The sequence below is a fragment of the Aythya ferina genome (genome assembly GCF_964211825.1).
Source record: "Aythya ferina genome assembly, chromosome: 3".
NCBI classification, from domain to species: Eukaryota; Metazoa; Chordata; class Aves; order Anseriformes; family Anatidae; genus Aythya; species Aythya ferina.
Window position 1 is genome coordinate 118691828 of NC_140298.1, and position 24316 is coordinate 118716143.

General features: G+C 57.3%; 2 protein-coding genes and 1 long non-coding RNA gene across 6 annotated transcripts; 1 reads left to right on the top strand and 2 right to left on the bottom strand.

The window, feature by feature from the left end:
- Positions 1-2672: 2672 nt before the first annotated feature.
- Positions 2673-13699, top strand: LOC311433262 (techylectin-5B-like; the record flags this gene model as incomplete). The annotated part of the gene is made up of 7 exons (XM_084512185.1): positions 2673-2756; positions 2938-3432; positions 6067-6289; positions 9829-9966; positions 11300-11516; positions 12284-12479; positions 12842-13699. The coding sequence occupies 7 exons, from the start codon at positions 2673-2675 to the stop codon at positions 12986-12988; spliced, it is 1500 nt and encodes a 499-aa protein (XP_084368311.1). The 3' UTR covers positions 12989-13699.
- A 1607-nt stretch (positions 13700-15306) lies between these two features.
- LOC311434095 lies at positions 15307-16285 on the bottom strand. The gene is made up of 2 exons (XR_014691255.1): positions 15837-16285; positions 15307-15555 (listed from the first exon to the last, which is right to left on the bottom strand). It is a non-coding gene; the product is annotated as an uncharacterized lncRNA (long non-coding RNA).
- A 184-nt stretch (positions 16286-16469) lies between these two features.
- STMN4 (stathmin 4) lies at positions 16470-21142 on the bottom strand. 4 transcript variants are annotated; one of them, XM_084513980.1, is made up of 6 exons: positions 21040-21142; positions 18888-18945; positions 18370-18465; positions 17792-17997; positions 17357-17548; positions 16470-16655 (listed from the first exon to the last, which is right to left on the bottom strand). In XM_084513980.1, the coding sequence occupies exons 2-6, from the start codon at positions 18898-18900 to the stop codon at positions 16596-16598; spliced, it is 567 nt and encodes a 188-aa protein (XP_084370106.1). In that variant the 5' UTR covers positions 18901-18945; positions 21040-21142; the 3' UTR covers positions 16470-16595. The 4 variants fall into 4 exon arrangements, with proteins under 4 accessions (XP_084370106.1, XP_084370105.1, XP_084370104.1 ...); XM_084513979.1 differs by having other exon boundaries at positions 17792-18000; XM_084513978.1 differs by lacking the exon at positions 16470-16655 and adding an exon at positions 16847-17131.
- Between the last annotated feature and the right edge of the window lie 3174 nt (positions 21143-24316).

The following is a 24316-nucleotide window of genomic DNA, read 5'->3' on the forward strand; positions in this document are numbered from 1 at the left end:
AGGCAGCTCCTGCCCGGCCGCCCCGTTTTCACATCTCCCTTTGTTGAAGGAGCAGCCTTGAGCGAGACGCCACTCGAGGGGCATTGAACGAAATGTTCGGTCGCCTCTTCCACGTGGCACTCAGCGCCCCTCTCCGCCTCTGACGCTAATGATCCGGACGAGGATGGTGGTTTTATTATTTTTTTTTCTTTCTTTCTCTCTCTCTCTTTTTTTTTTTTTTTTTTTTTTTTTTTTTTTTTCCCGAGCATAATGGGGAGAAGAAATGAAAGGGAAAAGGGGGCTGGGGGAGGGGAGGTCACATCCATTTAGGAGCCCAAACATTTACCGGGAAAGTGGCTCCTGAGTGGCCGCACAAAGGCCCTGCTGTGCCCGGCTCCATCCCTCCTCCGGCTCGCCTCCCCCGCCGCCCCCCAGCAGGACCAGCAGCCCCCGTCGGAGAGGAGGATAATGGGTTGCATTATAGGCAGGCACGATAAATGTCTCTCCACTCGTGTGCAATAAAGGGAAGCTGGTCTTTAGCTAATCGCCCTGGAGGAGCTCTTGGATGAGGCTCGAGAGCGAGATGTTCTCCTTGGTCCTGGCCCCGAGACCGCCCCGTAAGGGGCTGTGGGGTGCGATTTGTCCCATCCCGATGGGGGTGAGATGTCCTGCCTGTCCCCACAGCTTGGGTGTCTCCTGGGGTGACCCTGGAGGGCGAACGACCACGTCTGGGCAGAGGAGAGGCTCCTGCGGTGCTGAAGTGGGGTTTGCTGGTGATGTGGAGGAGCCCAAAAGGAGCACCCAAAGCTCTCCGAGGCCATCGCAGGACCAAGGGGTGCTCCTGGCGCAACCCCTAGAGCGTGGCGGTGAGCTCTGTGCCGGGGTTGGAGGTGGTGAGGGTAATCTGGAGGGAGAAACGGGGATGGAAACTGAGGCTCCAGGTGCTGAGCTTCCAATATTTCATCTCCCCAGGAGCCGGTGGGGGTCAGAGCACCCCGTTCCCAGGTGGGACTCTCCAGGGGCTGGGGGGTATTCGTGGCCCAAGAGGTAATTTTTCCTGTATTTTCCCACTGAACAGCTGATTCTCAGCTCTGATATCTATAATTTTAAGGGGGGACAAAATAGCCCCATTTCTCCTACCCCAAGCCAGGACCATTCCCTGCCCCGAGGAGGGAGGTTTGCACCCCTGCCTGGGAAGGGCTGGGGCCCCAATAACAGCCATAATGGGGGTAATATTGGCAGAGCAAACCCATTTTGGCCCCACACCAAGGAGATAAACACACAAACCCGGGTTGAAAAAGAGCAGAGTGCAGCTCGGGGAGGCAGCGTGTGAACAAAAAGTGATTTTCGGAGCACATGGGGGTCCCTGTCCCTGCAGGGGAGGGGGGGGGGTGGGCTGGTGCTTTCTGCCCGCTTTCTCCCCGTTCATTAATAATGCAAAAAGGGCTCGGAGGGGGAGGGCTCTGCTTGCCCAGGGATGTTTTCTTTTCTGAGCTGCCCCGGGTGGTGGATGTGGACAGACACACGGACACCCAGAGGCGCCGGAGATGGGGAAATCGGCCCCGTGGAGCAACGCCGTGTCCTGAGCCAGCAGGACACCTCCCTGCTCTGCCCCCAAACCCCGCAGAAACAAAGGAGACCAGTGAAAACCCTACACCTAACATCCACCTACACTTAACACCCCCCCCTTGCAGATGCCCACTAACGAATTTCCCCCTTTTCAGGCTTTCCTCTGTTTTTGGGGGCCGTCTGAGCCGGTTCGAGCATCTCCTTTGTGGGAATTAATCTGGGAACATCATCTGGAAACTCTTCATGGAGTAAAGAAAACCCCAAAGCCAATGCTTTTGTCCAGCCTGGAAATCTCTGGTTTCAGCTCGCATTCTTATGTCAGAATGATTAGCATATTTAATTAAGCAAGCCTGTTGACATTTCTAGCTGGGTGGATGATTACTCTTCCTTCTTGCAAGGAGCAGCCAGCGTGATGGGGAGAAGGATGAAAACTGCCCAGAGAAAGGCTCATGGGATCGGGTGGGATGGGGATATGGGATGGGGATGGGATGGGGATGGGGATGGGATGGGATGGGATGGGATGGGATTGGGATGGGATGGGATGGGGATATGGGATGGGATGGGACGGGACAAAATGGGATGGGACAAAATGGGATGGGATGGGATGGGGATGGGGATGGGGATGGGATGGGGGTGTCTGGGAGCAGGGAGCCGTGCCCTCAAGCCAAGACTCTGGTTTAATCCCCGCTGTGCTGATAAGGTCACGCTGGGACCTGTGCTCCTGCCTGCCGTGCGCCGTCTGGGGCCGGCGGCTCTGGGGGCCCTATTTATAGTGCGGTGAGAGGATCAGGGGGAATCAGTGCCCAGCAAACCCCGATGCTTGCCCTGCTTCCCACAGCCAGTCCCTGCTCGCTGCCTGCTGCTGGAGCACCTGGCTGGTCCTTGCCAAGGTAGGTGCCGGCACCACGGGTACTTGGGGAGCCTCGGTGTCCTCCCACGTCCCCATCCCCTTTGGGGTGGGATTGGGGTAGCTTTTGGCACGGTGGGGAGCCCCAGTGTCGGGCTGATTTCTCTGGATAAAAGGGACAAATTTTATGTATTTGTCTTGTCCTGCTATCAGCCAGGTCACCGTCCCTCCATCCTGCTTGGACCTGAGCCCACCTGGGGCAACTGACCCCACAGCCATGGGGAAATTGGGCCAGGGTGGAGGTGTGGGATGGAGATCTGACCCTGCCAGGGGCATCTTGGTGGTCTGGGCTCCCCATAAGGTGGGCACCATGCCCTCCATACTCCTATTTATGGCTACATCTACCCCAAACCCATACAGAGGGGCATGGGGAGAGCCCCAAACCCATGAGCTGCTGGGGAGGCGGTGGGCAGCGCAGTGGGAGGGCCCCATGCTCCCCTTTGTCCCCACCACCTGCATCCCTGCTCCGGCTCCTGTTCCAGGCAATTCCAGCGCGTTGGGATGTGGGCAAAACCAGCGTGGCCCCACATGGGCTCAACACCCTGCCCGAGGTGACGGAGCCACCCTTGGGGACCGTCCCCGTGCGCCCCATGGAGCTTTGCTCCGGCACCGTCCCCATTGGGGCACCTTGGCTCTCCCTCCTCTTGCTGGCGGTGCTGAGCGTCCCCTCGCTGCCGAAATCCCTTCCTGCGTCCTACGGGGACACCGAGGAGCCCCAGGAGGGCACGGGCTTGATCCAGTGCGGGGAGTACAGCAACCAGGTGCTGCCCAACGGGCGCTGCCGGATCGTGGCCACCCTGCCGCAGGGGGACGAGCAGCGGTGCCCGGATCTGTTCCGCTGCACCGACGAGGTGTCCTACTGGCTCCACGAGAACGAGGAGCGCAAGCAGCAGATCCTGGAGCTGCGGGAGCTGATCTCGGAGCTGCAGGAGGAGCTGAGGAACCACCGGCACCGCATCAAAGTCCTGGAGCTGCAGGTAAAGGGGCTGCTCTCGGTGCCTGCAGGGATGATGCAGAGGGTGATGGTGAAATGCTCAGCATTGCTCTGACCACAGGGGTTTATCCATTAAACCCCTCTTACTCTGCTGGCTCGGGAGCCTTCCAGGGCTGATCTTTCTTAGCGTGAGCTGCAAACCCCTCTGGTTTTATCCCTGTAGGAGGAGGAAGACCATCCCCAGCACCTCTGAGCCTGCCTGGGATGGGTTGGGGTCGCTCACCCCTTACCCATATTGGGGCTAGAGATGAAGTTTTAGGCAGCCAGAGCTGAACCACATCTCAGGTTGACTCCTTCCCAGAGCCCTGCAGCTCCGAGCCAAGGAGGCAGAGGGACAGCAGTGCACTAGATATTTTCCAGGCAGTGTTCATGCCCTTAATCCTGTCTTCCTTTCCAAGCTCTGAAACAACCCACATAACACCCTGCCTCTTCTGTAGGGTCCCTGGGAGGCAATGGTGCTTGGTTGGACCATGGCACTGACCCTCCTCCTGCTTATACAGGTCCCTTTCCATCCTCTCTGCTCTCCCTTTTTGCCTCCCCTCTCACCCTCTTGATAATTTCTGTGTCTTCATGCTGTTTTTTATCCCTTTCTCTGTTAATAGGAGTTGGGAGAACTCGTTTCTCCCCTAGGGGATCCCAGGTGAGCAGCGGGGAAGGAGCTGGGGGTGCTGCTGGGCTCTGCACCCTACAAGGATGCACCCAAGGGTCCTGGGGGGACATCCAGGTCCCCAACCCTACCCCGAGCAGTTCACACCTTGGGGACAGGGCCAACAGCACCCATGCCACCAGGCTACAGCTGCACTCGGAGAGGGGATGTCCCCGGGGATATTTGGGACCCCCTTGGGCCATTTTTAGGGGGTTCCAGCCCTCTGTCGGAAAGGGCCCTGAGCGATTGCTTTGAACCCAGCCTTGTTTTCAGCGGGAAGCTGCGGCAGAGACCTACAGCGATTCCTCTTTTTTTTTTTTCTTTATTTTTTGTTGAAAAAACACACGCTGGAATGTAAAGGGGTGGAAGAAAAGGAAAGAGAACAAAGCCTGGAGAGCTCCGCAATGCGCGCAGCCCTCCGTCCAAGCACGGGAGGGGGGAATGGCAAGAAGCGCAGCTGGATGCAGGGTGGGAAACAAGGCCTTGCAGCTGAACCAAGGAAAACAGAAGCAGAAATGGCTGCTGAGCCGGTCCCCTCCAGACCCTACAGTCACAGGGACAATTCCACCAGAAGTTTTCCCACTCCGTTGCTCTGGCCCCTTCCCAATGCCCGTGCCCAGCCTGGCAGGCTGCTTTTTCCCCACCTCCCCTTGCTGCCTCCCCGCCGTGCCCACCATCCGGCCCGGCTAGGGCTCTCCACCTCCCTTCCTCCCTCCAAGGCGCTGTTGCTCCTTTAATCCGTCCCCATAAATCAGCCTCCTGCTGCTTTGCCACCAGGGTTTCTCCTGCAGCTCGATGTCAGCTCCTCCGCCCAGCACGGACATCTCTCCGAGCACCCCAGGAGCCTTTCTGAGCAGGTTCTGCCAGGTCCCAGCTCCTTTTGGGCTAACGGGGACCCCAAAATGGGGTCAGGCGAGGTGACCCCTTCTCTGCCTTGTTTCCCTCTCCACCTCCCTTATTGCGCCGTGGTTTGGGTGGGCAGGACCCCGCTGCGCCCCAACGGAGAAGTCCCCGATAAACCATCCCCAGTGGAGCAAAGGGATGCAGCAGGGTCTGCTGATTGAAACCAGCCTGGCCGTGCTGGTTTTAATCAGCAGCAGGGGATAAAAAAAAAAGGAAAAAAAAAAAAAAAAAGGTGTCGGCTGTGGAGGAGGAGGGGATTGTCTGGGAGAGAGCATCACGGGTTTACGTGCAGGGCTGGCGCGTGGGTGCAGGCTGCTGGTGTCGGTCACGGCTCGCGGGGCAGAGCTGATTTACGGGCAAGCCAGAGACGTTGCGGGGCTGATAAGGAGAGCACCACATCGGCACACACCCTAGTTCCTAGCCTCGTTTCCCCTGTTTGTCTATCTGCTTGGGATCTGGGGATACGGGCAGGCTCGTCCCGAGGTGATCTGGGCTTGTCGGCAGGGCCAGGCCATGCTGAAGTGGTTTTGGGAAGGATGCTGTAGGGCTGCCGGTAGTTATCGGTGCAGAAAACCTTCTCTGGATGCACAAATCCCTTCCCACGGGAGGAAATCCCAACCTGAAAGCAGAATCGCTGTGGTTTTGCAGGTATTTGGGCACCTGGAGCAGGTTTGGTGTGTGCTGGTGGGGCTGGGGGTGCCCATCTCAGTGTGAGCCCCCCGCCCAGCCTGGGCACATATCCTACATGGGATCACAGACCGTGCATCCTAAATACAGGTGGTAAAAGGGGCTGGGGCCCTGCATCCCCAGGGTTGGTACCTGAAGAGCTGGAGGTGGCATGGGGGTGGTGGTGGGGTTGCTGGATTCACCCTGAGATGCAACGAGCTGGAGGGGTTTTGGGGACAAATCCCATCTGCTCACCCCGCTCCTGCAGCACCCAGCTCACCTCTGCACGTCCCACCTGTGCCAGGGAACCCCAAAGAGGTTGTGGGTCCTGCCAGGGGCTGGGGAGGGCTGCGGGGTTTCCCCATATCCCCCCTTCTATCCCAAATTTTGCCCTGCTTGCAGCACGAGGAGGCGGCCGGCCCCAACCGCAGCCTGGAGCAGCGGGTGCAGGACCTGGAGCAGCGGTACAGCGAGGCCAGCACCCTGCAGCACATCCAGGCCACGCTGCTCTACGACATGCAGGCGCAGATCAACAACGTCTCGGTGCTGACCGACTGGGTCTGGCGCAACCCCACCTGCCTCGGCCCCGCAGACATCAGGCTGCAGGAGGAGATGCACCGGCCAGGTGATGGGGAGATGCTGGGGTGGGAAAAAAGGGTTTCGATCCTCTTTGCTTGCAGCCTGGTTTCAGCCAGACTGCTTTCACGTGGCTCCTTGGAGCAGTGGAATATTTTCTGTGCAACCTAGGAGAGGGTCGGGTACCTTGGTGGTTTTTTTTTCTCTCCCTGGGTGGGGTGAGATGCTCGCAGGGCTTAGATTTGGCTCTGACAGCCCCGTTGGCATCGCTCCCACTGTTATTGCACCTGCAGTCAGCTGCAGGTGCCTTCCGTCTAGCTCTGGGGACTGTTTCCCCATCAGAAAAAAAAAAAAAAAAAAAGAAAAAAAAGAAAAAAAAAAAGGAAAAAAGAAAAAGGAAAAAAAGAAAAAAGAAAAAAATAGAAATAAAGAAAAAGGAAAAAAAAAGGAAAAAGAAAAAGGAAAAAAAAAAGAAAAAAGGAAAAAGGAAAAAAGAAAAAAGAACAAAAAAAGAAAAAAGAAAAAAGAAAAAAGAAAAAAGAAAAAAAAAAGAAAAAAAGAAAAGAAGAAAAAAAAAGAAAAAGAAAAAAGAAAAAGAAAGAAAAAAAGAAAAAAGGAAACAAAAAGAAAAAAGAAAAAAGAAAAAGAAGAAAAGGAAAGAGGAAAGAAAGAAAGAAAGAAAGAAAGAAAGAAAGAAAGAAAGAAAGAAAGAAAGAAGGAAAGAAAGAAAGAAAACGATGAAAAGGAAGAAAGGAAGAAAGGAAAGAAAGAAGAGAAGAATAAAGAAAAAGAAAAGAAAAGAAAAAAAGAAAAGAAAAGAAAAGAAAAGAAAAGAAAAGAAAAGAAAAGAAAAGAAAAGAAAAGAAAAGAAAAGAAAAGAAAAGAAAAGAAAAGAAAAGAAAAAGCAAGAAATCATTTTGTCTCAAAAATTCATAACATGAAATCGGGGCTTTGGTAATACTCTTCAACTCCCCCAAACCAACAATTTTCCATTATTTCTCATACTCTAGATTTAATGAATGCATTGAAGTTTTTGCCAGATTTTGGTTGCTTGTTTTCCTTGTTAGTCACTGAAATGTTTTATTCATTTTATTATCTTTTAGCAAACATGGGAACTTCCAATCAAAAAACGCATTTATTTTTTTTTTTCCCCTGCTGTTCTGCCCCAATTTTCTGCCAAAGAATCCCCATTTATGACAACGTTCGGACCGGGGCTCGTCATAGCTGGGATCTGCAAAGCTCCACCTGGAGCTGCTGGAAGGTTTTGCAACCTGTTGGGTCTCCAGGGCCTTGGTAAGGGGGTGCTGACCCCCGTGCCCGGCCCCATTTCAAAACCCCAAAGTTTTGATCCTGGGGGCACCCCCGGAGCTCACAGCAGCACCCTGGGGATCCCAGGACTGGTCCCAGCACTCCGGTGCTGAGCAGAGGGGCAGGAGGATGTTAGGAAAGGATGAAGAGATGTTCCTCCAGCCTGCCGTGCACCCGGTCTTACAAAGCCAGGGTCTTCCTTCTCCAGAAAGGAGCAGGTTCAGTCAAGCACAGGAGCTGCTGATGGCTTTCACCTCCCAGCCTTGATCTGATTTGAGCTGGTGATGCCAGGGGGAAAGGCAGTTACTTCTCCTCAGGCCAACTAATGTAAGAATTTTCCCAAAAATTGCATTAAAGAAAGAGAGAGAAAGAAAGAGAGAAAGAAAGAAAGAAAGAAAGAAAGAAAGAAAGAAAGAAAGAAAGAAAGAAAGAAAGAAAGAAAGAAAGAAAGAAAGAAAGAAAGAAAGAAAGAAAGAAAGAAAGAAAGAAAGAAAGAGAAAGAAAGAGAGAGAGAAAGAAAGAAAGAAAGAAAGAAAGAGAGAAAGAAAGAGAGAAAGAGAGAAAGAGAGAAAGAGAGAGAGAGAGAGAGAAAGAGAGAAAGACAGAAAAAGAGAAAGAAAGAGAGAAAGAGAGAAAGAGAGAAAGAAAGAGAGAAAAAGAGAAAGAGAGAAAGAGAGGAAGAAAGAAAGAGAGAAGGAAAGAAGGAAGGAAGGAAGGAAGGAAGGAAGGAAGGAAGGAAGGAAGGAAGGAAGGAAGGAAGGAAGGAAGGAAGGAAGGAAGGAAGGAAGGAAGGAAGGAAGAAAGAAAGAAAGAAAGAAAGAAAGAAAGAAAGAAAGAAAGAAAGAAAGAAAGAGTGCAAAGCTCATTTGGCTGCCCGTGTCTTGGTGGAGGCAACACCAAGAGCTCCAACCCCACCTGCTGCCTTTGTGTGCTCCTCCCTGAGCACGAGCTGGGATGTTCAGGGGTGCTGGTGCTCACCTCTACACCCGTGGCAGCCCCTCCATAATTTGATGTCACCTTTTTATAATTGGATGCTGATAATTTGCTCTGCACCCAGCTGCTTCCCCCCCTGCAGGCTCTGCAGCAGCCGCTTGGTGCCAGCCCCAGGGGACGTCCCCAGTGTCCCCAGCCTGTCCCCAGCCTGCAGCCACCACACGCCCCAGTTGGTCAGCCAGGATGAGGCCACTATTCAGCTGTCATTGCCCTCCCCAGCCTTATTTTCCCATCCAGAAGCTTTCATCAGCTGCCAGTCCTGCAGCCTCGGTTTGCCTCGTGGACAGGCAGTCTCCTGGGCTTTCTGCTCGTCCCCTCCTGGGCCCCTGCATCTCCCAGTGACACCAGTTTGGTGTCCAGGCCACATGTGCTTCAGGCTGGCCTGGCGGGGTGAGTGGAAGGAAGGGGGAGCTGCCTTTGTGCCTCTCTTCCTAAAGATGACAATCATCACACCAGGCTGCAGCCTTCTCCAGGGAGACTCTTCTCATAAATGCTTCATTTTGGGTGTCTACGCGCACATGAGCTGGATTTTTAGGATATCGAGTCAAGCAGTGCATGGACTGAGCCAAGTCAGCATGGTCTTTCCACTGGGCACTCCTCGAGAACATCCAAAGCATCCCCCTAAGCCTGGAAGATGTGGGACAAGACCTACCTGGGACACCTGAGAGCCAGCCAGGATGCTCCTGGGCACCTCAGATGTCTCCGGGCACGTCTGTGCAGAGAACTCAGCCCAGCTCCTTCGGTAGGTGACGGGAGGAGAGTGGATTTCTCTCCTCTCCCACGTAAAGCCAGGATGAGCTACCCTCTGCATGAGCCTGTCTCTAGGGACACCAGCCGAGACCGCCTCTGAAGTATAGATAGCTCGTGCCAGACTAAATAAATCCCGCCTGGCACATCCCGGTTAGAAGCATCTTTAGAGTCTTCAGAACGGTTTTGATCCCCTTTCCTTGTGCGACAATGCCCGCAGCAGCCGTGTGGGAGAAGAAAAACCTTCCTCTGCCATCTGCACCATCGATCCTTTATCAGCGCATCGCAGCTTTTTGGGGTGAGGTGTAACCCAACTGACCTTCCCCAGCCACAGCACCCAAAATACGGACCCGTGCTAATGAACCTGATCGCTAATAGGCACTGCACTCGGGCAGGAAGGCAGCGTCATGCAACGTAGAAGCTCTGAATTTGGGATTTTTGTCAGGCTCTGTGTTACGATAGCATGAAAATGATGTAACCCTAACACTTTTTTATTTTTTTTTTGTGTGCCAAATGTCGCATTTCTCCGCTTTCTTGCAGAGATGAAGCACGCCAGGAACTGCCCCATCGACTGTGCTTCTGTTTACTACAACGGGCTCCGGCGGTCGGGGGTCTACAGCATCATGCCCTCCATCGGAGGGATGCCTATCGAGGTGCTGTGCGAGATGGACACCGAAGGTACTGCGGGACCTACACCATCTGCCAGGAGAGCTCTGGGTGGGAGATGTGTCCCTGTGAGCTGTCTCCTAGCTGAGGGTTACAGCCTCTCTGCTGGCTAAAGAAAGGGAAATTTGGATAAAGAGTTCAAACCAGGCATTAGGGCTGAGATTCAGTTGCCTAAACACAGGCATTTAGGGCTCTTTGGGGATCTCCTCATATCTTAGGGATCTCCTCACATACCCAAGGTATTTCCAGAGATCTAGTGGATACCATGCAGGGCTTTGGGAAAGAGAAGCCCTTCTGGAGGAGGGGGTTCCTGGAGCATCTCTGGGCAGCAGAGAGCAATCCCTAACAGTAGCTGTGCTGAAGTGAGAGGGGAGAGCCTGCCCAGAGATATTTTGGGGTGTAAAAGTGGGAGCAGATGACCACCCGGACCTTTGCTGTCTAAATATCCATACACAACGCATCATCCCTAGGCACAGACTTACTAACAAAATCAGTTTGCGAGGCCCAGATTTGGGAAGAACGACGCCAATTGTCAGGGAACCGCGGTGGGCTGTCAGCTCCTTGCCCCGTGGGTCTGCTCCTGCTGGGATGGACGTGTCACATTAACACGTCCCGAGATGGAGGAAGGGGTTGGCTGCCCACAGGCAGGCTTCTTGCCTACATTGAAGGTTGGCCCAAAAGATCTACAGGTGATGGCAGCTTGTGGACACGAGCACTCATTAAGAAACGGGCTGTTCAGGCAGTGTGGTTATGGCATTACTATTATTTGCATGACCATTGTCACAGTCTTGGACACTGCCGAGTGACAGCCTGTACAAACAGCAAATAAAAACATGTCCCCAGTCCCCTCCTCAGTCTTACAGTTTCGGAATAAAATGAGAACGAGGGATTCAGACAGATGGGAGAGCAGATGGAGACTGTGAGACAATGCTGGAAGAGAGCTCGTGTGCCTCTGTGGTGCTGCGGGAACAGTACATAACAATCTCCAAACTCCAGGATCTCCAGTTCGTTCCAGTCCCAAAACATTTGCCTCCCCCAGAGCACCACCGTACTCATTTAAAGCCACCTGAAGGTCTGCAATGAACCCCTGGCAGCCGGCAGGAGAACATCATCACCAGCAGACATGGGAGAGGTGGGACCCCCTTTCCCTGAGCTGTGTTGGGCACCAGGTTTGATCCCTGTAAACCAGCTCACGCTGTGCTTTGCCACTTGGTCGGAGGGGGCAGGACAAGGAGACACCTTCCTGAGCTGGAGACGGACCCTCAGAGGTGACACCACACCGTGTGAACGTGTTGGGACTCATGGATGTTCCCTCCAGACTCCCCTTTTCCATTCTGTCCTGCAGGTGGGGGCTGGACGGTCATCCAGAGGCGTCAGGACGGCTCGGTTGACTTCAATCGGACCTGGAACGAGTACAAGGAGGGCTTTGGGGACCTCAGCGGCGAGTTCTGGCTGGGCAACGAGAACATCCACAAGATAACCAGCCAAGGGGACTACTCGCTGCGTATCGACCTGGAGGACTGGAACAACAAGCACAAGCACGCCTTCTACCAGGTCTTCAGGTAGGAGCTGGGGTGGTCTCCACTGGTTCTTGGCTTTTTATTATCCATAACACATCAGCCACGTCCTTTATTAAGCAGGGATGGCCAGGTCTGTCTAGACAGTCCCAGATGAACTCTTTCCTTTTCTCTGCTGGAAATGTTTGTGGGTGACCGTGGAGTAACCTGCATGGGAGGATGTGCAGGGTAGCACTGCATGTTTGATGCTTTGGGGCATAAGGTAGACCCCCAAACTGCTGAAACTACCTTAAAACAGAACAAAACAAACAAAACCACAAAAAAAAATATGTTGCTTGAAAGTGCCTTGGAGCATCTTCTGCCAGCAAACGTGCTCTGAATGGTCACCCCGATTTTTTTTTCTCATCAGATGCCATGTGCAACAGCAGTCACCTTCAACCTTTGCTAGCCCAGGGGGCAAATTACTAATTAGCTTGGTCAAGGTGAAGGGCAGGATGCTTGCTCTGTGGAGGAGAGGCAGAACCGTGTAATCAGAGGGTTTGTCTTGCCAAAGCCGTCTCAGCCCTTTGTTGTGGTTGTAGAGTCACGGTCTGCCTGGCTCAGACCTAAAGCAAGCGCCCTGAGTCATGACAAAAACATCCCACAGAAGGGGGAAATCCATCGGCTTTGGCTCTTCGAGGTGATGAATCACAACGGGGAGCCTGGGCAGAGCAGCCCGATGATTGCTAGGTGCCCACACCAGGAATGCAGTCCCCAAACTGGAGAGGAGGCTCAGACGCTCCCCTTTTAAATAGTTTCCCCTTTGCTGGCAGCATCGAGGACGAGGCCAACTACTACCGCCTGCACGTGGACGGGTTCAGCGGGACGGTGGAGGACTCCTTCGCCTGGTACCACAACAAGAGGAGCTTCAGCACGCCTGATTCAGGGAATATCTGTGCCGAGATCTCCCACGGAGGCTGGTGGTACCACCAGTGCTTCTTCTCCAACCTCAACGGGGTGTACTACAAGGTAAAGGGGGGGAAAGGGACACAGGGGTGGCACTCAAGGACTGGGGACAGTGTCCTCACATCCCTGCAATCCTTCCTGGCTTGGCCAACCTCTGCTCTTGGAGCAGGGCTCAAGGGAGTGCTGGCACCGGGGCAGCCCAGCCCTTTCGGTGCCGGGGATCAGACACAAGCATCAAGCCACCTCTTCACGCTGTGTTTTGGGGCCGTTTGGTGGTGACTCATGCAGCCTGAGATGCCACCTCCACTGGGAGCACCTGAAATATGTCGAGCTTTACGTGCCCTTCCCACTGTGTCGCTGCGGTGTTTGAGTGATCAATTTTCTGACACCTCCGTGCGTTTCCCATCCTTCTTTCTGCACCGCAGGGTGGCCGATACTCCATTAAAAACCGAAAGATCCTGGGCCCCGATGGCATCGTGTGGTACTCGTGGAAGGACACGGACTACTACTCCCTGAGGAAGGTGGTCATGATGATCCGGCCACGCACCTTCCGTCCCCACCTCTCCCCGTGAAGCAGCCCCGGGCCTTCTTCCATTCACCCACTGCTGGGAACAGAAATGTGTGGAAATAACTCCTCGGGAGCAAAAACTGAGCCTGGGGGTCCCCGATGGACTGAGCCACCATCCTTCTTGCTGCCTATGGGCCTTGGAGAGAGCTGAACCACCCGCGGGAACATGGAGGCCTTCAGCAGTGCTGGGGTGGTGAAAGCTCTCCTCACACCATGGAGGTGGGCCATGAGGATGGCCTTGTGAAGACGAGCATGGGGCAGTTTTTCACAGCAGTTCTTGGCAGCATTTTTTTTTTTGGCAGCACTTCTTGGCAGGATTGGGCTTCCCCAAGGCCTGAGCCCCAACCCAGGTGCTGGCTTGGGGTGGTCTGAGGCCGCAGGTTGTGTTGAGGGGAGATATCGAGCGCTCTGGATGTGAAGCCAAGAGTAAATTCAGACCAGCAATCCTGCATGTATTTTCTACAGCTCTTGGCTTGGTGTTCACATTACTGTGCGTGTATTTAGCACTGGAGGTCCAACGCTTCAACCCAGGGACGTCCTGGGGTGGCTGCAAGGTGCTGAGATGGCCCTGGGGAGAGCAGGGAGAGCCAACGTCGCTGCCCAAACCTCATCGTGGGCAAAAGAGGAGGAAGATCCGCAGTGGTCCTCGCTTCTCTGGCAGGGATTGTGTAGCTGCAATAATTATGCCCCAAATAAAAGGATTTAAAAATCAAAATGCTGAAGATTTTCCGTTTTTCCATCGCGTTTTCACCTCTCAGGCCTTTCTCTGGCAAAGAACTGATGAATTTTCTATCAACCTTAGGCATGGTCTGCAGGAATGATTAGACATGATTTTAAGTCTTATTTTACTGCCTTGTTCCAGATAAAGAGGACTTGTTGTTGCTTTCCTTTAATTTCTGTAGGGTTTTTCCATCTGTAGTTGTAGCTAGAGCCTCTCTTTTTTCTCCCGACCTCGCCTCCTCGCAGGATCAAGAGATGGAGCCCACGGCCGTGCTGCGGCTGCTGATGAATTTTTAATCAGATTACCTTTTTTTTTCCGGCTTCATTTGGGCGGAAGAGTTCAAAGAGGGTTCAGGGAAGGGGAATGGCAGCTGTGCTACAGGTTAACAGCAAGGGGAGAAAAATGAGCTCCCCGAGCCTCACTGGGTCGTTGTCCATGCTCATCGGGAGCTGAGACCTGGTGAAGATCTGAGCTGCAGGTGGTTACGGATGGGATAACCTGGGATGCTGCACCAGGAGCCTGGACACGGTCAGGTTTTTGGGGTGGTTTTGGGGTTTTTGACTGCTCCTCCAAGCAGCCTCCTCCTGGCTGTGCCCTTGCTGCCACCTTCTTCCCCTCGGTGCCCCCTTTTTTCTCCTCCCTTGCCACCCACTGGCTTCTCCCCAGGGCGAGCTCTGCTCTCCTGGCTCTGCTCCCCGTTTCTCTGCCGCCCTCCTCAAAGCTTTTGGGCGCTTTCCAAGACTCCTCGGAGGAAGCTCCCTCGGTCTCTCCCTGTTTCCTTCCTCCCCAGCCCAGCATGGGTGCCTCTTTCCATTGTGCCATGGTTCCTCCAGCCCTTCGGGCCCCGCAGTGCACACGCTGTTGTAGGCTGCGGCCCAGGGCCCTGGGGGAGAACAATATATTGCGTTACCCTTTGTTTATTAAAATAAAACGGACTGAGCGGAGCAGCATTTTGTTTCCTGTGGGTTTACCCAGCTCCTCCAACTCTGCCGATGGTCGGCCTCGAGATTCCTGCTGATGTCATCCGCTCAAGATTTATGCCTCCTGCCCACTCTCCGAGCCTGTGGCCTTTCCTCACTTCTTGCGTTTTAACAAAACCTTCTGCAGCCCCCAGCTCCTCTCCCACGTGGCGTTTGGGGGTTTGGTAACGCGCAGCCCACCATTTTGTGTGGCCACGGTGAGCTCCACACCGCTGACTCCATCTCCTTTTCTACGTGGTACCCCACTTTGCTGTCGCATTTGGGCGTGATGGGACCCCCTGGGCACGATCTCTGCTTTCCCATGAAGGTCTGGACCCCCCCGGAGACCCCACCAAGGACCTCCTTGTCCCAGGAGGAGTGGACATTTGGCTCCTTTGGGAAGCTGGTCCTAAATTTTGGTGCCACCATCTTTCAGGGTGAGCGGAGGCAGGAGAGGAATTGGTGCTGCTTCCTCCGTAGGGCTGGGGAAGCAGAACTCCCCCCGGCTCTCCTGACACTGGGGATGTGAAGTTTTGCTCCACGGATGGACCAAAGGGGGTGACCTGGCCTCAATATAGACCTGAGCACGTTTCCATCCTCCCCCCGCCCAAAAACCACACACAGGAGACACTGCACCGCCCGTGAGAAAACAAAAGAAATGCCAAGGCAGTTTATTTACAACCATAGTATACAAAAAAAAGGACAGCTCGTGCCACAGCTAGAACAGCCCCCTCCATCTCCTTCACCCGCCGCCTTCTCCCACGCTCCAGATTTTGGCAGCCCCTCCAGGGGCAGGTTCCCCCCCCAGCCCCCGGGGTCGGGGCGAGCATCTCGGCACAAGAAGAGACACGGCTCCCTCTGGACCTGAATCAGTGCTTGTAAAAACCTTCTCTGGCTGTAGAGGAGACCGAGACCTTGGTTTGCATCAGGGTTAGAGATGCCAGGGCCTGGTGGTACTGGGACCATTGCCTGCTGGCAACTGGGAGAGGAGGGGATGAACCCCCCGGGGCAGAAAGCAGAGTCTCCGATGTCTCCTTCTGGGAAGGAAGGACTCCCTGCCCTGCTCACCCTCCCTGGAGGCACAGATCTCCCTCCCCAAAACACCTCCTGGGGGGAACGGCTTGGGACAAGGCAGCAGCGGGGTGCCACGCTGCCTCTCGCCCTGGAGTCACTCTGGAGCAAAAAAAAGGGATTTTTGTCCAAGAGCTACCGAGAAGATTGGGAGATTTCTTACAAAAAAACCCCAAGCAGCTCTTTGGGGTCTTTTGGTGTCACCCTGAAAAGGATCCTCAGCATCTCCTACAGCCGGGTGAAGCCTTTGGAGCAAGCGAGTCTCGCTCTGACCACCTCCAGCGAGGGGTCTCCTCTCCCCCTTCCCCAAAGCGGTGCCGTAAGGTTTAGGGGCCAGTAACACCCACCCTGGCTAAGACCCTGGAGCCGAGATGGGATGAAAGGAGCGGGGGGTCACCAAGAGATGCCGCTGCCCATCGATGGCCAGGAGCCCGCCGGGGCAGGACGGAGCCGGAGAACCGCAGCTGGAGGGGGGCGCGCACCCGCCCGCCTGCCCAGCACCAAACGAAAGTCACACACGACGCACATTTCCCCCATTCCCTCCCCACCCTCTCCATCCCCGGGGCCACCTCCTCCTCTTCGCCAGCTCCAAGGCTGGCTCCTTCCAACCTCTGTGGCGGGCGGCACGCTGGACCCCCGCGGGGCGCGCACCCCAAAACCGGGGAGGCGCGCGCCCGCCCGCCCACCCATCCGCTCGCCTCCCTCCCCACCCTCCCCGAAACGACTAGGATGGCTTCACTGGTCAACTCTGTACATTCACAAACAAAGAAAGCAGAGGAACGTCCCCTTTCCACCGGCCGGCCTCGTGCTGCGGCAGCCTCCGCCACCTCCCCGGAGCTGTCAGTCCAAGCATCGCCTCTTTACCTGGAGGCCTCTTCCTTGAGCTCCTTGTTTTTCCTCACTTCTTCTGCGTGTTTGTCCTGTGGGGGGAGGATTTGGGGGGGGGTGGGAGGGAAGGGGGGAGACGCGTTAGCTCGCCGGGCTTCGGGCCCCACGGGCGGGCCAGCGGCTTCGGAGGGGTTCGAAGGCACCGAGGGCGTTCGCGAGGCCAGGTTCGTCCCCGGAGGGACAGCGGTGGGTCAACTGCGTCCTCTCCTCCCCGGGTTTTAAGAGGGTTTTAAGGACCGTGGAGGCACTCGGGGACAGGCTGAAAGATTGTCCTCGCCCTCTATCTAGGAGGTAGACGTCAGCCAGACAAGGCGGAGCGGGAACCCCAAAAGGAGATGGGGCGAGCTCGGATTGTCCGTCATTATCTCGTGCTCTCTGCCTCTGCCCCAGGGCTGGCCGAGGCGTTTGGAGAAGGGCACTGGGCGAGCTCCTTGCAGAAGGGATGTTTTGGAGGGAGCTGGAGGTGGTGAGGGTGGTGGGACCTTCCGTGCTGAGGCTGGGAGCAGACCTGCTTCGGGGGAGAGAGAAGAGGTCTGCACACAGCGGCGGCACGGCAGCACGGACACGCCAGGCCCGCTGGGGTCACCCCCGCCCCGGTGGGACCTGGATTTTGGCTAACAACCCCCCTTCGGCGGTGTCCCCAGGGGGTCGTGCCACCCCACGAGCCATGCGGGGTGCCCGGATGGGTGTCCCAAAGCTTCCCCTTCCCCTTCCAACCCCGCCAGGGTCTCACCTTCTCCTGCAAGCGCTCCAGCATGGCCGCGAGGTGCGCCTCGCGGTTCTCCTTGTTGGACTCCATCTTCTGCGCCAGCTTCTCTTTGGCCATTTTGATGAAGTTGTTGTTCTCCTCGATGGCCTTCTGGATGACCTCCCGCTCGTGCTCCCGCTTCTCCGCCAGGTGCTTCAGCAGCTCGGCCTCCTGGTACTGCGGGGGGCAAAGGGGGCACCGTGGCCGTGGGCACCGTGGCCACCACGAGCACCACAGGGACCACAAGGACCACAGGGACCACAGGGACCACAGGGACCACGGGTTCCTTCCCTCCCCGATGCCACCACCCCCTCCAAACTCAGCGATGTCCCCCGCGGTGGCCGTGCCATGGGCACGAGGCTGCGTCCCCGTGTCACCTCCCCTTGGGTGCGCTCCCGCGGGCGCCACCTCCGCACCCACCTTCCTCCTCTCCTCCGCCGCCTCCAGCTTCTTCTGGATCTCCTCCAAGGAGGGGTCGCGCCGCCGGGGCAGGGAGGCGTTGAATTCGGGGATGCCGTCGAAGGAGGGGGGCTTCAGGATCACCTCGAAGGACTGCCCCGAGGTGCGCTTGTTGAGCTCGATGACTTCCATGTCGGAGATGACGCACCAGGTGAGGTCGACGGTGTCTGCTGGGAGAGGGGCAAGGGCTGACTGCTGGCACGGGTGCCTCCCAAATCCTCCCACATTAGGGGGGATGAAAGGATGGAGGGCAGCTAGCTGGGGGTCCCGGGGGGTGAAGGGAGCTCAGCCCTTAAGCTGAGGGGGTCTGGAGAGGAGAAGGTTTTGGGGAGACCCCCCCCAAGCGCCCTGACAAGGGGGCTTTCAAGAAATATGGAAAGATTTTTGGGCTTGTAGTGCCAGGAGGAGGCACGATAGTTGAAACTTGAAATAGGGTGGATTTGGATTGGCTTTAAGGAAGAAAATTCTCGTGCTGGTGGTGGTGAGACACTGGGGGTGTCCCGGAGAAGCTGTGGGTGCCCTGACACGGGGGCTCCTACCTTCATAGGTGTACGCCGGTTTGTTCAGGGGGTCCGAGAGGAAGCAGGAGCAGAACAAGGAGACGAGAGGCAGCTCCTTCATCTTCTCTTTGTAAGCTGGGGAGAGAAGTGTGGGAGTGGGGTCAGCGGGCGGGGGGCCTGCCCGGCGTCGGGCAGGGGCTGCCGTGTGCTGGGGATGGGCTGGGATAGGGCTGGCACGGTCTGCTAGGTTGCAGCAGGGTGATGCAAGGTGAGCAAAGACACCGTGCAGTGGGGAAACTGAGGCACGCAATGATGGGGGTGCCGTTAAAAGAGGGGTTACGCCTGTCCTGGTGCATGAACCACACGCACACCCTGTTGGATGGCACCCCCGGGGTGCTGTGCGCACCCCAAAGCAGGGGTCAGCTTGGGATGTCAGCCATCCCCGGGGCGTTTTGGGTGGGCGAGGGGTTTGGGGGGGTGCCCCTGTGTGTGGGGGGGGGTGTCAGAGGTGGGGGCACGGAGCTCTGTCCCCGTGGGACCCCACAGTGGTTGCGTACCAGCCAGAGTCATGGCGCGGCGATCCTCGGGCGTCTGCAGAGAGAGCAATCCTGGGGGCTGGGGGGGGCAAAAAAAAAAGGCAGGATGAGTGCTGGGGGGGCTGGGGGCTTCACCCGGCCCTGATATCCCACCGAGGGGGGGGGTAGATGCACACACACGGCCTCTTTGGCAGGGATTTTGGGTGGGAGGATGGGGGTGTGATGTGGAGGGGGCACGGGGACAGGGCGGTGATGGGGGGGGACACCGATGGGCGCATACTGGTGGGAGGTGATGGGGACATACTGGTGCGACGGGCGCATACTGGTGTGAGGTGATGGGCGCATACTGGTGTGAGGTGATGGGCGCATACTGGTGCGATGGGCACATACTGGTGCGAGGTGATGGGGACACACGGGTGGGGTGCGATGGCAGCAGCCGGCACCGTGCTTCGGGGACACGCAGCCCTTCCCCATCCCACACCCGCACATCCCACGCGCGTGCACGTGCGTGGCCGTGCCGGGAGCAGCGTGCACTTGCACACACGCACACCCACCCCCGCAGACCCCACCCCACAAAAAAAAAAAAAAGTGCACCCCCTTTTGCACGGCCTCTGCTGGGATGCAAGACCGCCTGTGCCGCCACCCCATAAAACGGGGACCCAAATCCGCGCCTTCCAGCAACCTCCCCGTGGGCATCCCGGGGCAAAGAGGCTCTGGGGGGGTCTCTGGGGGCCCCCCCAGCCGCAGCACGCCCCGATCCATCCTGTGGGATCCCCCAAAATCCCGGCCCCCCCCCCTTCTTGCATCGCCTCTGCGTTTTCCAAGCAACCTGCCGCCGCGTGGGGGAGGAAAAAAAGGGACAAAACGGGGTGGCAGCCTGCAGGGACACCTCCCTGGAGACACCCCCTTCTTTTTTAGCGACCCCCCCGGGGGGGGGTGAGACCCCTCTGAGGGCTTTCCCAAAGGGTTTTGCCTTTAAAACCCTTTTTTTTTGGCTCCTGTGAGGCGTGGAGGCGAGGCAGGGTGGGGATTCTCTGGTGGCTCGTGTGCCCGCACGAGGCTGTGCACGGGGATCTGGCGGCGCCTGGAAGCCTTCTCCCCCCTCCTCGCGTTCCCACCCCAAATCCTCCTTTTCCCTGGGCTTGCGTGGGGGGGCTCGGAGGAATTTGGGGCTCCAGAAGCCCTCCTGGCACCCCTCCCGTGCTGGCTGGAGGATAAAACCCAACATTTTTTCCCCCCCCTATCGAGGTCGGGGGCCACCGGGAAGAGTTGGGGGGCCACCAGCCCTGCTCCCCCCTTGCGGGACGAAGCTCCCTTTTTGGGGTTTGGAGGTTTCCACCCCGCTGAGCCCCGATGGTGGAGCTGGGTGTGGTGGGGGGGCTCCATCACCGCTGTGCCCCCCCCCAACAAGGATGAAACCTTGCCCAAATCCAGGGCGCGGAGGCGATGCCGGCGAGGCGCACGTGGCCAGGAGGGAGCCCGAGACAAACCCAGCGGGGTCACCCCACATCCCACCCAAATCTCTGCTGGGGGGGGGGACGGGGACAGCGGGGACACCCCCCTTTCCTGTCCCCTTCCCTCTCAGAGCGATGGGGACGGGGATGGAGGGGTCTGGGGGGGGCTCCCCGCTCCCCTCCTCGAAGCTTTCAGCGCCGTGGTTTTTCCTGGTGTCCCCCCCCCTGCTTGGAATAAATATTTTGGGGGGGCTTTCTGCCGCCTGCAATAATTTGGGGTGCTGGGGGCTTGGGGATGCCCCCCCCCGAAGGCGGGGTGGGGGCTGCGGACCCCATCCTGCGACCCCTGCGCTCGGGGGAGCGGGGAGGGGAAAATAAAAAAAGGGCGAGGGGGCTGCAAAGGGGGCGCGGGGGGGGTCCCCGGCTGGAGGGGAGGTTATGGGGGGGGGGATGCCAGACCGAGGGGGGGTCTCTACCCCAAAAAACCATCAAGAAATGGGGTGGGGGCGTGCAGGAATCCCCCCACCGCTGAGGATGCTGGAGGGGGGACAAAAGCCAAGCCACATCCAAAGGGCGACCCCCCCCTTCCCACGCACTCCCTCCCCAAATTTCCCAAAGAATCCTTTTCCCCCCCACCCCTTGCATCCCTCCATCCCCTATTTACCCCCCCTTACCCCTTTTTTGGGGTTTTTTCCCCCCCCCCAGCCCTCTGCGCTCACCCCACCGCCGGCACCAGCGCTGCCGCTCGGCGCTCTCCGGGCTCATTTAACGCGGGCGCGGGGGGCTCGGAGGAGCTGCCCCCACCCCGGGGGGGGTTTGGGGGGGTGGGAGATAAAAAAAGGGGGGGGTTTGGGTGCCCCCCCCCTTAATGACATCACCTCCCCGGCCGCCGATTGGAGCAGCCCCGCGGCCGCGTTCATTGGCCCGGAGCCGTGCGAACCGGGGAGCAGCCCGGTGACGTCACGGCCGGCTGCTATTTTCGGGTGAAAAGGTAAAAAAAAAAAAAAATTAAAAAAATTAAAAAATAAAATAAAATAAAATAAAATAATTAATTGCGAAAAATATTTAAAAAAATGAAATTAACGGGAGCGCGGAAGGCAGGAAAACGCTTGGAAATGGGATTTTTTATTATTATTTTTTTTTATATGGTTTTAGTTCTTATTTTTGCGGGGTTTGAGCCCAGAATTGGGCCGGCACCCAGCGGGGTCCCAGCTTTGGATGGTGGGGGTCGTGCATGGCCCAGCAGGACGGAGCTGGGAGGTGACAAAGTGACAATGGTCGGGAGGTGGTGGCTGCGGGCACCTCCCCGCGCGGGGGGCTCGGGGGCACCCCGCAGCTCTGATGTCCCCAGGTGGGGACAAAGCGCCCCCCACCACGACAAAGCCTTTGGGGACATCTTTTATAGGATGTCCCCTCCATCCTCCCGGGGCTGGGACGCCACCGGGTGTGTGTGACCCCTTTCCAAAAGCGCGTGAGGCCCGATTCTTGCCCCAAAAATTAGGCGATGGGAGCTCGGCGAGGCCAAGTCCCACGTCCCGAACCTATTTCGGTGTGTGACATCCCCCTGGGCGAGCGGGGTGAGGACACCCCCCAGCTCCGTGCCCTCCCCACCAGCCCCAATTCGGTTCACCCTGGCCTATTTATGCCGAAAGCGAAAAATCACGAGCCCGGCACCCCCGGGGGACCGTGCGGGTATATTTAGGCACCATCTCCTCCACCACACCGCGGGTTTTGGGTTGTGGGGAGGTGTTTTCCCCCCCCCCCCATAATAAAATGCCCGGCGGGTGGCTTTGCAGACCCTACAACCCCAGGACGGAAAGCGGGGTGACAGCCTGGGTGAGCACAGCTCGGTGAAACACCGAATATTTGGCACGAGCTGCCCTCCCCGTAGCGGGGAGGTGGGGTTTGGTGTGATGGCCGGACCCCCCAAAATTGAGCTGGGTAGGGCTGGTTAAGCTGGGAGCAAACTGGGAGAGAAGAGGGAGCGAACTGGGAGAGCAGAGGGAGCAAACTGGGGGAGAAGAGGGAGCAAACTGGGAGAGAAGAGGGAGTGAACTGGGGGAGCAAAGGGAGCAAACTGGGGGAGCAGCGGGGCGCAGAGCAGGCAGAGGGGGGAGATGTGGGGTGCTGGCAGGTTTGGGGCTGGAATTAGCTGGTCCTAAATGTCCCTTCCAACCCAAACCAGTCCGTGGCTCTGTGGGACGCTGGTGGAGATGGTGACGGGGTCCAAGGGGCGGCACAAACGGGGACGTGCCCCCGGCACCCCCTCGTGTGCTTGCACGCGCTTTGGCACGCACCTGCACCCATGGGTGCACAGCACCCTTGTGTTAGTGCTGGGAAAAGGGGTCTGGGGCCCGATTTGTTTAATTTTGGGGCATTTCTGACCCCCCCCCCGAAGCTGGATGGGGAAATGGACAGGGCGATCCCGTGCACTGGTGGGAGGCGAGTGGGCGCACACCTTGGCACCCACGCGGGTGTGGGGGCTGTGGGACCCCCGTGGGACCTGTGGGGACCCGAGGAGGGAAAGAAACACGCAGAGGGGGGCGAGGGGGGGGAAGAATCGAGCTGCAGCATGTGGCAGAGGGACAAACAACCATTGTGGGGACCACGCGGGGAGCGGGACGGGCCTGGATGTGGCTGGCACCGGGGCGCGCGGCACCCCACGGGGAGGGGACCCTGCACAATCCCTCCTTTGAGCTCCAGGCTCAGGGCACAAACCCATCCCTGAGGTGCCAAACACATCCCTGACACCCCAATCCCAAAGGAAAAGAATTTTTTGGGGGCGACAGGGCTCGGTGCTGGAGCCCCCAGGTGGGGTTGTGACGCTCGGTGACCCCGCAGCACCTCGGCGGCCTCCCTGCAGCAGCAGCAGCCTCTCCCCGTCCTAATTTTGGCTAAATGAGGCCCCCAAAAAAAAAAAAGGAGGCCAAGGAAGGAGATTGGGGTCTGCCCAAGGCTCTGGGGACCTGCCACGTGCCTACCGACCCTTTCCCGTCCACATGGGGCTGTCCCCAAGGGGGATGAGGGGGACAGGGGGGGTCAGCGTGGCACGGGGCTGTCCCCAGCTCCGGGTGGGATGGGGCTGGGGGAGAAAGTGGCCACGAAATTGGTGGCGGGGAGGAAAAAACCCTGGAAGGGTGTCGAGGCCGTGGGAGAAGCCCCACAGTCTGGCAGCACCCCGGTGCTGATACCCAAACCTTCCCGGCTATGGGGTCAAAAGGGGGGGGGACAGAAAAAGGTTTTCCCCCCCCCCGGGCACATCCTGCAGCCTCGGTGCAGCCCCAGCTCAGCCCCAAATCTTCCAGATCCACACCCCTGGACCCCTCCTCGTCCTCCCCACGCGTGGCATTTGGGCCACTGCCTAATTTTGGCTGTTCAGCCCCTTTTTCCAGCCCCCCCCCCCCCCCCCCTCCCTTTTCCCTTTCCCTTTCCCAGCTCCTCCCAAACCGGGGTCCCCCTCGGAGGGGGTTTGGGGGAGCCCCCTGGGAGCGGAGGCTCCGCGCCTCCAAAAAGGATGCTGAGGGCTCCGGGCTTGGGGAGGGGACAAAAAGCAGGGAGGGAGAATAAAAATTTAAAAAAAAAAAAAAAAAAAAGGAAAAATAAATAAAAAAATATATAAAAAAGCACCGCCCTGCCCCAGATTGGGCAGAAATGACATCATCGCCCGGCCGCGAGCCAATGGGAGAGCCGCCTGCTTCTCCGAAATCTCGGCTGTCCCTATAAATTCTGGATGCTAAATGGAGGGGGGGGTGAATGGCAGCTGGCTCAGCCCCTCCCCGGGGGGGTTGTAGCCCTGAAACCCCCCCAAAATGGCACTGGGGAGCTCTGTGCCCAGCTGGGGGGGATGCAGGGAGGTGTGGGGTTGGGGATGGGGGAACATATGGGGTCTATAGGGTCGGGGATGCCCCCCAAGCTGGAGGATGGAGGGGGGGGGCATCGATCCTGTCCTGCGTGCGTTTGGCTGGGGAACCCCTGGAGCTCCCGCAGCCAAAAATA